This window comes from Meriones unguiculatus, chromosome 7, assembly GCF_030254825.1.
Source record: "Meriones unguiculatus strain TT.TT164.6M chromosome 7, Bangor_MerUng_6.1, whole genome shotgun sequence".
Lineage (NCBI taxonomy): Eukaryota > Metazoa > Chordata > Mammalia > Rodentia > Muridae > Meriones > Meriones unguiculatus.
In genome coordinates, this window is record NC_083355.1 from 46,138,481 (window position 1) to 46,151,168 (window position 12,688).

At 40.6% G+C, this 12,688-nt stretch overlaps 2 protein-coding genes across 2 annotated transcripts; both read right to left on the reverse strand.

Moving 5' to 3' along the window:
- Nucleotides 1-1,495: 1,495 nt before the first annotated feature.
- LOC110559260 (olfactory receptor 1468-like) lies at nucleotides 1,496-2,449 on the reverse strand. Its single transcript, XM_060388427.1, has one exon. It carries the CDS (start codon nucleotides 2,447-2,449, stop codon nucleotides 1,496-1,498), a length of 954 nt encoding a protein of 317 aa, XP_060244410.1.
- Nucleotides 2,450-11,335: 8,886 nt separating this feature from the next.
- LOC110559263 (olfactory receptor 1468-like) lies at nucleotides 11,336-12,294 on the reverse strand. Its single transcript, XM_060388428.1, has one exon. The coding sequence runs from the start codon at nucleotides 12,278-12,280 to the stop codon at nucleotides 11,336-11,338; it is 945 nt and encodes a 314-aa protein (XP_060244411.1). The 5' UTR covers nucleotides 12,281-12,294.
- Between the last annotated feature and the right edge of the window lie 394 nt (nucleotides 12,295-12,688).

Here is a 12,688-nt window from a genome sequence, read left to right on the forward strand (position 1 = left end):
ATTCCCCTTCCTCCATAAAATCACCATCAGACTACTGCTACAAGGGATGTCTACAAAACTTATTGGTAAGTTTGAAATAACAAGGATGGAAAGAAAGTCTCCCAGGAGGGTAAGTGGTCCCCAACTTCTTTCTTCATGACCAGAAACAAGCTCCTGGGAAAATCTGAATCAAACTGTTACTACAAAGCAAGCAGTTCATTCTAAGTATAGGTCAGGTGAAAGAAAAAAGACAAATCAGACATGGAAACAAATGAGAAAGGTAAGGACACATTTTCAAAAGTGGTAAGTATAGAATTTTTATTTAATGAAAAGTTTGTTCAGCTGAACATGAATGGTTAGATGTGCCCATATATATGAGTCAATGCATTATAGATATGAGCTTTTGTCAGCTGCTCCTCTGAGACATTGGCTCAAATATGGTGTGTGTGTGTGTGTGTGTGTGTGTCTATGTCTGTGTGTCTCTGTGTGTGTGTGTGTGTGTTTGTTTTTACTTTTTGGTTTTTTTCAAGATAGGGTTTCTCTGTATAGTCTTGGCTGTCCTGGGCTTGCTTTGTAGACTTCACTGTCTCAAACTCACAGAGATTCACCTGCCTCCGTCTCCCCAAGTGCTGGAATTACAGGCATGTACCACCACTGGCTGGCTTGAATATTATTTATGCTTCTTCATATGATAAATTAACTTTTCAGTATTTTTAGAAGAGTGAGAACAAGACTTGGGTATTTAATTTAAGTTAGTTTGACATGGTAAGACATTGTTCATACCTGAATTATGGTAATCTAAAAAAGATATTTAATTAAACAAATTTTACATTATACTGATCATGGTCAAAAAAAAAACCTGTCCTATAATGTTACTAGGTTTACATCAAGTACACAAGACAGTGTACAGTCTTTGAGGGGAGATGTAAATTAACATCTGACCCTACCTTGAATTTGCACTAGCGATCAAAACAATAGTCTTTCACATCATTTATGGAGCAGTGGATGACTAGAGAGAATTGCATTTTCCTAAAGTTGTCAGTATCTGGCTTTTCATGGTTTTATTTTATAGGGCTGTAAGTCTGCAACAGACTCAATGCCAACCTTTGTTTTAGAGTATTATCTGAGATCATGGCAGCAGTAGTGACTGCAATCTCAGAAAACATGAGTCACGTGCAAAACCAGACTCTACAAAAATCATATATGGTTATGATGGTAGAGTATATCAATATGTATACACTAACCCTAATAAGAGATTCTTCTGAACTCTACAAACACAGTCCAACTGTCATATGGATATCCAGATGTGCTGCATCTGTTCCACTTAACATCTAAATGGCGACGTGTGTAAATGAGGTTATTCCGTACACTAGTGCTATTTCTGCAGACATTTTATATATTGAACAATCCCAGAATATTGCATTTGAGAAGAAAGTTTTGTGATGAAAAAAGTGTATACAACAATACTCAAATATATGTACTGAATAAATTATTTTTAAAATACCAGTAGCTACTATCATAGGCAGAAAAGAATTTTCTTCTTGCAAAGAACTCTAACCAGTGCTCCCATCATGTCTCTGTTCCTCAGGCTGTAGATGAAGGGGTTCAGCATGGGAGTCACCACTGTGTACATCATGGCCATAACAGTCTCCTTCACAGTAGAGTTATTAGCTGATGGACATAAGTAGAGACCAATGACTGTCCCATAGAACAGAGACACCAAAGACAGGTGGGAGCCACAGGTGGAGAAGGCTTTACGGATACCTCGAGCAGAAGGGACCTTGAGAATGGAGGAGACAATTCGTGCATAGGATACCGTGATGAGCACAAACGGAAGGACAAGAATGATGCCTCCCATGACAAATATCACCAACTCGTTAACATATGTGTCAGAGCAGGCCAGCTTCAGCAGAGCAGACATGTCACAGAAAAAGTGGGGGATCACGTTGTCCTCACAGAATGACAATCTGGCCATGAGCAGGGTGTGCAGCATGGCATGGAATGTGGTCAGCACCCAGGACAGCACCACCAGACTCCCACAGAGCTTGGGGCTCATGATGCTGGTGTAATGAAGAGGAAAGCAGATGGCCACATAGCGATCATAGGCCATAGCTACGAGGAGGAAGCTCTCAAGGTCTGCAAAAAACAGGAAAAAGTACATTTGTGCCAGGCAGCCAGCATAGGAGATGAATGGAACTTGGCTCTGCATGTTCTGCAGCAACTTGGGCATTGTGACAGAGGAAAAGCAGAGGTCAGAGAAGGACAAGTTGCTGAGAAACAAGTACATAGGTGTGTGGAGACGGGAGTCCAGTTGAATGAGGACAATGATTAACAGGTTTCCCAGGACAGTGGTGAGGTACATGGCCAGAAACAGGGCATAGAACAGGTGCTGATGCTCTGGGGGGATGGGCAAGCCCAGGAGGAGGAACTGAGAGATGACAGTTTGATTCCTTTCTGTAGTGCCCTGCATCTACAATCTTTAAGAGAAAATAAAAATCTCCTTAAAATCCAAATTAAAGCCAATATGTGCCTATATCATGTGGTCTGTGAATGAGTTCTACAATATTTACTCTCATCTTTATACCTGAATGCTGAAGCTGCAATCAGAAATACACCATAAGTACATCTCAGCCACCTGGCACACTTTGCCCACTAGCATTGAAAGCAACATCATTGACCTTCTCTCCTGTCTGAAACACACTCAGGGTAAGCTCTGTGGTCCCCAGTTCTCCTGATGACGCTATGCCCCTTCTTTCTCTTTTTCTGACAGTGTGCTCCATAGCATGGGTTCCTGGAGCATTTCCCTGGGCACTTTTCTCCTGTGATGCTGGAGCTCCAGCCTTCAGATTGCTCACACGGCATCCGTGGTCACCTGAGCTTCTTGTGCATACCTCTGCCGTCACCTCCTGCCATCAAGTGCCTAGTGAGCAGCTGCTCCTGTGCGTATCAGGGCCATCTTCATGTCCACACACGATTTCCTCTGGCCTTTTCCCAACCCACTCTTCCATCTTTCATATCTCAGAGTGAAAAAAAAATCTAGTTTCAAGTCAGAATCCTAAGAATGTTCTCTCTCTAACAATTTTGTTTCTCTAGCAATCTAGAAAGTCCCATAGGTTCTGTGCTTTTTTTCCTCTATCTTCCTTATCCCTGCTTCCTTATTTCCTCCCCACTTCTTTTTTCTTTGTCTTTTTAGTTATTTTTATTAGTTGAAATTTTTGACAATTTGTTTCATGTATATAATGTATTCTGGTTGCTTTCTTTCCCACCCTCACCTTCTCTTTTCTGCCTCCCCCCCCCCATCAAACCTTTATTTTGTTACCACCTGCTCCACAGATTCATGACTCTTTGTTTTGTTTTGTAGGTTATTTAGTTTTTCCAGGGCTATCTGTCTGACCCTGCGTTGGAACTATTTAGTAGAGTGTGTAAGCAACCAAAGACAACAATGGTCCTTTCCCTGAAACTATCAGTACAAAATAGTTTAGGGATGAGGGGTGGAGCCCTACCCACGCCTGCCTGCTGATGGCCTATTCTTGTATACACCCGTGCACACATTCATGATGTTTGATAGCTCATGGTTGCAAGGGCTATCCTGCTTCCACACTTACCCTGTGTCAACCTCTTCACTCTCTGGCTGTCTGGGATGTAAATATGATGATCGTTGTCATGCTAAACGTTGCATAAATGCTCACTGGTTTTAAAATGAAAGTAAACATTTTTAAGGGCACAAAAGACAAATTTTTCCTCAAGAGTTGTCCCTTGCCTCCCTCCCCATTATCATCTGACCACTGCGTAGACTAGTCTTATAGAGCAATACATGACTCAGCAGTCACAATCTCCTCACTCCCACTCTCATGGCTGCTATTCTCTCTGCCTGGGCTCATCTTCCTGTGCTTCCACTTCACCTGGCTAACCCTCAGTTCACCCACCATGCACATTACATGTATGAGCTGACTCTTTCATGCCCTTCTAGAGGAGACCGGCTGCCATGCTTCTTCAGCATCCTATGTCATCCCCAGCACTCAAGACCTCATCACCGCTTTGACTGAGTTCATGTAGACTCCATGAAGGAAAGGCTGTGCGCCATCTTGTAGCATGGACAGTACCTAGCATGGTGCCTGGATATGACCAGTGATTTTTTTCCTTGGCTGTCCCTCAGGGTGAGACACAGATTCCCTCAACTTGAAGGACTGCAAACACTCATCTACGTTGATCACTGCTAATAATTCTTTCCAAAAGGAGCCCCTAGCTTGAACTGTATAGAACTAACTTTGGACATCTTAATACATAATTCCTGGGTGTAATTAGACTCATGGAAAATGTCATACTGCCTATACATGCTACTTTTTATTCTAAATTTATAAATCTATTATATATTTATAAATGTATTACACATAATATATAAATCTATTATATATTATACACAAATATTTTGTCCTTTGTGTTGACATTAGGATGAAAATAATGTGATAGATTCAGTTATTTGGGAAGAAAGAAGGAAAGGCAGTAATTTCTACCCTTGAGGCTATGCTCCAGCTTGTCTCCATATATAAGCACACGTTGGTAGCTTAAAGCTAAGAAAGCCGAAGAGGAACAATGAGGCCCATGGGACCTTTTCCTCTAAAGATAAATAACTGAATCTAAATCCTGGAATTTTTGTCCTACTGGTATTGTTTTGTCTAGCCACATTGATAATGTTTGCTTTCTTGCTTGTGTGTGTGTGTATATACATATATATATATACATATACATATATATGTATATATATACATATATATACACATATACATATATACATGTCTAGAACTACAATAAGAAAAAGCATCAGTAAAATTTTGTATATGTGTCTTCTCTAAATGCTGCATTTCTGAGAAATGAGGAAGATCTCATTTTGGCATCTAGCTATCATGTTGAATCATACCAAGGGATATCAGCTAAAAGACAGTGCCACTCACCAGGAAGATAGATACATTTGAGCCATTCCCATGATGGTGCTTCTCGTCTCCCTCACCTGGCATATATGCAGTTTTCATTTAAGGCTGCACATAAGAGTCATAGAGCACAAAGCTTCACACTGGAGATACAGCCCAGTGGTAGAGGACTTTTTGGCATCCCTAAGGTACTAAGTTCAATCCATGGCACTGAAAAATAAAGAAAGCATGGAGGGTTCTAAAAATTTATTTTACATATAAAGCATCCTATTGCCTTGCTCATAGCTGATCTTGACATGGTAGGCTTGATATAAAACCTAATTCTTTATGTTAGAAGTTCAAATTTTACATTACTCTGCTGGTCTGTGAACCACACTTAGAATAGTAAGAAGATAGAGATGATAGATAGATAGATAGATAGATAGATAGATAGATAGATAGATAGATAGATAGATAGATAGATAGATGGATAGATAGATAGATCACAAGCTTCTGAACTGTTTCCCAATAAAGGTGCTGATCATGCCCTCTTGGAAAGACGCTGTTCAAGGTATTCTGAAGGATTCTGAAGAAATGAATATTTCAATAATGTAGCCAAAAGCTAAAAACCTACATATCCAATGTCTAGCTCATAGAGATGCCATCAGGCTGAAAAAACTCAAATTTTGAGAATGTATTTTATATTAATATTGATAAATTATTTCATTAATAAACAACATTAATAAATCCTGTAGAATGCCATAAAACCAGTCAAATCAAAAACCTCAGGTTGCAAGGACAGTAAGACATCAGCTCATTCAGCAAACCCCACCTTCCCAACTTACTCAGAAATGTCTCAGGGTAACTCCAGGGCCTGGATCGAAGATCCTGTTCCCACTTATTAATCACAGGAGTTAAAAGAATGGTCTCTAGAGCTGTCACCGGTGTGCACACGTTCCTTGCTCATATTTCTCGTTCTGCTCATCCCTGGGCCTAAGGAGCTCTGCATCCCAGGAGAGTCTACGTCCTAGAGGAACTCATTTAAAACAAAGTAATTATCTAGGTTCTATCTAGCGCCAATCCTCTCAGAGACCTGCATTTCTGATTATAGCCCCTGGTCACACATGACTACACTTTGGGAAATGGTAGGAGTAGAAAAAGCTGATGGGCAGGTGTTTACTCATCACCATGGTCCTCTGCTAATGGGACTTACACTTGGTGAGGTGATGAAGAAAAGCTGAAGGAGCCAGCGAAGGTATGGAGCACTGTGAATACTTTATCTACAATTTTCCACAAGATGTTTTGAAGCAAAGTGCAAACCATTAAAGACACATGCTAAAGGAGTCCCCTGGTGTATACTCAGACTATAATCCTGTAAGCAGACCCTCAAATATACATCTATGCTGCTAGTAACAGTCAGACTTTTACAACCTGTGTACACGTTGGAATGTACTCCTTCAGGTTCAACTCACCATGTGTAATTCATCCTCAAGTCAACATACAAAAGTTCAGATTCTCACTTCATTCCATTCTTTTTTTACCTTCATAGGAAAGTGTTAACATCATCCACCACCGCCATTCCAACATTCTCTGTATGTACCTGAATACCCCAAAGCTGAGTTCTTCCAGTTCCTTCAAGTTACCATTTAGTCACAGGTGACATTATAACTGCTCCTCCCACAGCTGCCTCTGTACTTGGCAGTCATCAGCTGGATGTGGTGCTTTCTCTACTTGGGAATCTACATCCTTGTCTGTTTATCTGGTTGTTGTTGTTGTTGTTTAAATTAACAATTTATTTGGGGACATGGAAATATTAAATGGTGCAAAAGAATTCCCCAAGATTTTAGACACTGCACCCTGCTCTGCTACACACAGAGCATCCAAGTTTCCGATGGTAGCCAACGTCATTCACCTCAAGCCCAACAGTGACAACGCTCTCAGTACACCAGTTTACATAAGCAGCAAAAGTATCTAGGTGCCAGCCTCAACCCGGAATTCAGTGAAACCACTGTTGCATTTTCCAGCAGAGAAAGTCACCCTTTGAGAACTAATATTTGGGGCATACCATTTTCAACCTGCCATTTCTTATTTAATCCGTAGCTGCAAGAATCAGCCCCTGACTTCAGCTAGCTTTAGCGGGTGCAGATTGACGGCGGTCCACGTGAATCCTGCTGCACATGCTGCTTAAATTCTGCTCAAGACGTTCTCCCGACTACATAGAGAAGGGCACCAGGGCCATTCCCTTAGCATCTGGAGAACCAGTAAGATCTGTGGCCCATTCATGTTAATTACTTTAGAGAATGTGAGGGAGATGGACTGACGTGCACTTTTTATTTTGCTTTGACATAAGGAAATCTTAATTTTCAACACGAGTCTATTGAACTGTCTTTCCATCATCCTAAAATAGCAGTAAATGGTAGAATGATGGATTTATTCCAGTGTTGTGGTTCACATCTGTGATCCCAGCACTCAGAGGTAGGGGTGGGAGGACTGAGTTTGAGGCCCATCTAGACTACATAGTAAGTAAGTCCTACCTCAATAAATCCAGGACCTGAGGCTACAGCTCAGTGGGGAGAGCACATGTGGATCTTGTCTGTGATAAGATAGTCCCAGGTCGCACATACTTCTTAATGTTTCTCTGTTATCACTATTTCCATAATAACAAGACTGGAAACCAAAGGGTCTGAGTCCTTCTTTGTTTTCCTCCAAAACTGACTTTAGTTTTTACTTTCTTTGCTTTCACAAATACATTTTATTATCATGTCATAAATTTCTACATAATAATTTTGTTAGGTTATGAATGTAAGTTGTTAACTCTCAAAATAAGTTTACAAAGAGTCAGTCATGTGAACATCAATTTTCTAGTCCAGAAAACTGTATCTCTATTTATTCAAATCTTAATTTATTAAATCATCATTTTATAGTTTTGAGGATATCAGTCTTGGGCTTATAATTGTCCCCCTTGCCTGTGCTTCAGTTTTCATGGTTTGACTTATTGGCAGTGAATTATGACCCAAAATTATCTTTAAAATTCAAAAAATAGTTAATGACTAAGTTTTAAATCATTGAACATTTTTCAAATATTTATTGGCCATTATATTTCCTCTTTGACAGCTGTCTATTGGATATGTTTGTATGTTTGTGTATTTGTTGGATGATTTGGATTGGAGTGTTTAATTTTTGGAGTTGTAGATATTAATCTCCTGCTAGATGTGTACATGGCAGACCTTTCCACCATTCTGTAGGCTTTCTCTTGGTGTTGCTGCTTCCTTCACAGCATAGAAACTTCTCGCTTTCATGTAACTCCGCTTGCCAATTCTTTGGATTATTTTCTGTGGTATTTGGAGTTCTTTCCAGAAAGCCCTTGCCTACTCCTGTATCTTGAGGTGTTTGGGTTATGTCTTTTTGCAGCAGTTTCAAAGTGTTGAGTCTCATACTGAGGTCTTTGATTGGTTTCCAGTGGATTTGTGTTAGGATGAGAGATAGGAAGCTAGCTTCATTCTTCTACATGTGCATATCCACTTGCCCCATCAATACTTGTTAAAAATGTGCTCCTTTCTCCAATATGTAGTTTTGATACATATTAAACTATATAGATTAATTTCTGGGGTGATCTATAGTATCCCATTGCTTTATGTGTCCATTTTGTACTAGTAGCAGAAAGGGCCTGAGTGTTTGGTTTGGCTTTGTCCCTATGGCTCCATAGTATATTTTAAGATTAAGGAATCTGGTATTTCCACCATTGCTTCTTCTGCTTAGGAATGCTTTGTCTATTTGGGGTCTTTTGTGCTTCTGTTGAGTTTTAGGATTTCTTTTATTTTTATGAAAAAAGTCATTAATTTTATGGGAATTAAATTTTATGGGAATTGACTGTGTAGATAACTTTTGGTAATATAAGCATTTTTACAATATTAATCTGACAACCCAAGAATATGTGAGGTCCTTCCCTCTTCTAATGTTCTCTTCAATTTTTTCATTTGCTTTTTGTTTTTGTTTTGAGACAGGGTCTCTCTGCGTAGCCTTGGCTATCCTGGACTCACTTTGTAAACCAGGCTGGCCTTGAACTCACTGCCTCTGCCTCTGCTGAAGTCACAGGCATGCGCCACCGCACCTGGCTATCCCCTTCACTTTAAGTTCCCCTTCTAGCTTTAGGTTCTTAAAATTACTTCTTTGGCTATGTTTATTCTTGGGTACATTTAAGCTATTGTGAAAGGTAGTTTTCTACTGATTTCTTGCCCAGCAAGTTACTTATTAATATCTACAAAAGCTACAAAGTTTTGTAGCCTGCTAGTGAAGGAACTGAGGATGGCAGGGGTGGCTCCATTTTGTTTCTCAGACTCTATCTTAAGTTGACTGACCTTGGAATGACTTGACCCTCACCTTTGGGTTCGAAAAAGGGCCACATGGCCCTCCACCCTGAAGGTTGTCATGAATGACACAGAATGTGTTAATGGGTCTTCCACTCCACCCAGTGGGCTATCGTACAGTTATCTTAGATATCTATAGGTTTGGCCAGGTGGCTTGGAACAATTTGCCTAAAGGACATCTCGATTGCTGAACCCCCCACCCAAAACTTTCCCTTCCCTGTAACTGCAAGGCTTGGAATTCCCTACTTGCCATTTTTCCCTGCCATGAATTCCAAGTGTTTGTAGTTCCCAGGGAGGATTTTGTAGTAAAGTGGGAACCTCAGCTGTCTTCTCTTTTCACCCCTTCACTCTAATCACGTCAAAATTTTCATTTCTTCTTCCCTTTTACCTAAATGTCCTGCCAGTTCAGGAGGCTAACAAGGAAGACAATATTTAGAGCACTGGATGTCTTAAGGTCAACTGAACTCACTGAAGTTGCCCTCAGCATCCTAAAATGAAGTTTTATAGATGCCTTGGGTTTATGAAATGTCCAGCAGAGAGAGGAAGCAAACAAACCTAAGAAGAAACAGAAATGGTGGCAGTCTGAGTAAACACAGGCTGTAGGAAGGGTGGTCTGGCACACAGCCCCGGCACAACAATCAATCAAAAGGCGACTGAAGAGGGGCATTTATTTTATTAGAATACAGAGCACCATTCGCCGAGCAAGCTATTGACCATTCAGACCATCACAGTCTCTTCTTTCATTCGAGATTTTCTTTGCTTGTTTATTCTCTTCCTTCTATCAGCCTACCTAACAGCCTAGTTGTATAAAATGAATCTTAAGAGATGCTGATTAGGGTATATGTGGTCTCTCTTTCCTCTGTCCAAAACTCTGAACATTCTATAATAATTTCAAGACAAAATGTTTACACATATAGAGTGTATTTTAGACAATAAATTATATATAGTATTATGTATGTATATATATTTCATGTAATGATTCTAGAACTAGTGTGGCAAGACATATAAATACAGGTCCAAATCCCAAGGTCTCACCGCAGACTAAAAGTCTCCCTGTAGCAGTCTATGAAGAGCTCACTCCTCACTACCCTCCCATGTGCATATAAGCTGGACTGTCTACCTGGGTGCTGGGACAGGAAACCCAAGTGAAGAGGGTGTACATCACACAGAGGATCAGTCTTCCATGTAACCCTGTACCTTCTACATTTCCCCAGCTGGGTATCACTATCTGAGGTCATTCGGAAGCTACATCAGACACATGGTAGGAAACATATTCCTTCCATCTTCTGACATCAGCTGAATTTTAGAGGGGTAAAATTATTGCATAATACCATCAAGATTTGAGGGTTTACACATGATGGCAACTGCTGTGCTTTTACCAACCATGCATACCTTTTATTGTTGCTTTTAGCAAAAATACACAGCTAAAACAAGGCATAATTAATATGGATTAAGAGAGGGGATAATGTGAGCATTTTGGAGAAGAGTACAGAATTTTTATTTATCAATGAAAGGTCCATTTTAGACTAAGAAACAGGAGATATGCAATGCCGAAATATTACTATGGAAAAACAGAGCATGATTTCAATCAGTTGTAGTTTTTTAAATTACTGAACAACAATTAATATCTTAACAGACCTAGAACTGGTTTTTACACTAATTATTTATGTATTTGTTGTTTGCCTCTGTATGTGTGTGTACCACAGCGCATGCATTGAGGTCAGAAGGCAGCTAATGGAAGCCAGTTCCCTCCCTCTACCATGTGAGTTCTTGGAGTTAAACCGGTATCATCAGGCTCAGCAGCAAGGGTCCTTACCCACTGAGCCATCGCAATGGCCCAGAACATGTATTAAAAGATTTTACATGTGACTTCTCAGGGTCACTTTAATTAACAAATTGTAAAACTCTGCAAGCAAATCATGAGGACACCTTTTTAAACAACTAAACATTTCTACTTCCACTATTTTAGTTATTGGACAATCATATAATATTTCATTTTAACAAAAATTCCCTGGTGAAAAAGAGGACAAAAAATATCGAGATATCAATTACCTACTAAATAAACAATCTCAACTATTACCATCACAGGCAGAAAAGAATTTTCTTCTTACAAATAACTCTTCCCAGTGCTCCCTTCATGTCTCTGTTCCTCAGGCTGTAGATGAAAGGGTTCAGCATGGGAGTCACCACTGTGTACATCATGGCCATAACAGTCTCCTTCACAGTAGAGTTATTAGCTGATGGACATAAGTAGAGACCAATGACTGTCCCATAGAACAGAGACACCAAAGACAGGTGGGAGCCACAGGTGGAGAAGGCTTTACGGATACCTCGAGCAGAAGGGACCTTGAGAATGGAGGAGACAATTCGTGCATAGGATACCGTGATGAGCACAAACGGAAGGACAAGAATGATGCCTCCCATGACAAATATCACCAACTCGTTAACATATGTGTCAGAGCAGGCCAGCTTCAGCAGAGCAGACATGTCACAGAAAAAGTGGGGGATCACGTTGTCCTCACAGAATGACAATCTGGCCATGAGCAGGGTGTGCAGCATGGCATGGAATGTGGTCAGCACCCAGCACAGCACCACCAGACTCCCACAGAGCTTGGGGCTCATGATGCTGGTGTAATGAAGGGGGAAGCAGATGGCCACATAGCGGTCATAGGCCATGGCTAGGAGGAGGAAGCTCTCAAGGTCTCCAAAGAGCAAGAAAAAATACATTTGTGTCAGACAACCCACATAGGGGATGGATGGAACTTGGCTCTGCATGTTCTGCAGCAACTTGGGCATTGTGACAGAGGAAAAGCAGAGGTCAGAGAAGGACAAGTTGCTGAGAAAGAAGTACATGGGTGTGTGGAAACGGGAGTCTAGTTGAATGAGGATGAGGATGATGAGGTTCCCAAGGACAGTGGTGAGGTACATGGCCAGGAACAGGGCATAGAACAGGTGCTGGTGCTCTGGGGGGATGGGCAGGCCCAGGAGGAGGAACTGGGAGATGACAGTTTGGTTCCCTTCTGTCATGCTGTGTCACCAGAAAAAAATTTAAAGTCTCCTTAAATCTAAATAAAAATAAACACATTTCTATGATATGCAATCTTCTACCAGTTCTTTAGTTGATTGCACCCTCCTCAACTGAAAGCAAATTACATTTATTTCTTTTGTTGGTGCATGTTTTTGACACAGGGCCTCTCTACTTAGTCTTGGCTGTCTTGTTGCTCCCTGTGTAGACCAGGCAGGCCTGGAACTCTGACTCCTGAGTGCTAGGGTTTAGGGTATGCATCACCATACCTGGATTAAATTTCTTAAATTTAGCCTTATGATTAAATCTAGCCACTTCTCAGTCATCTTCACTAGTTATTAGATAGTACAGTGATGTCTGTTACTTCCTACCCAAAACCCCTTCACAGGTCATCCACTCTCCTGCTAACT

Bases quoted from the DNA above. Each gene is read 5' to 3' on its own strand.
- LOC110559260 (XM_060388427.1), bottom strand. From the start codon at position 2,449: ATGCAGGGCACTACAGAAAGGAATCAAACTGTCATCTCTCAGTTCCTC.
- LOC110559263 (XM_060388428.1), bottom strand. From the start codon at position 12,280: ATGACAGAAGGGAACCAAACTGTCATCTCCCAGTTCCTCCTCCTGGGC.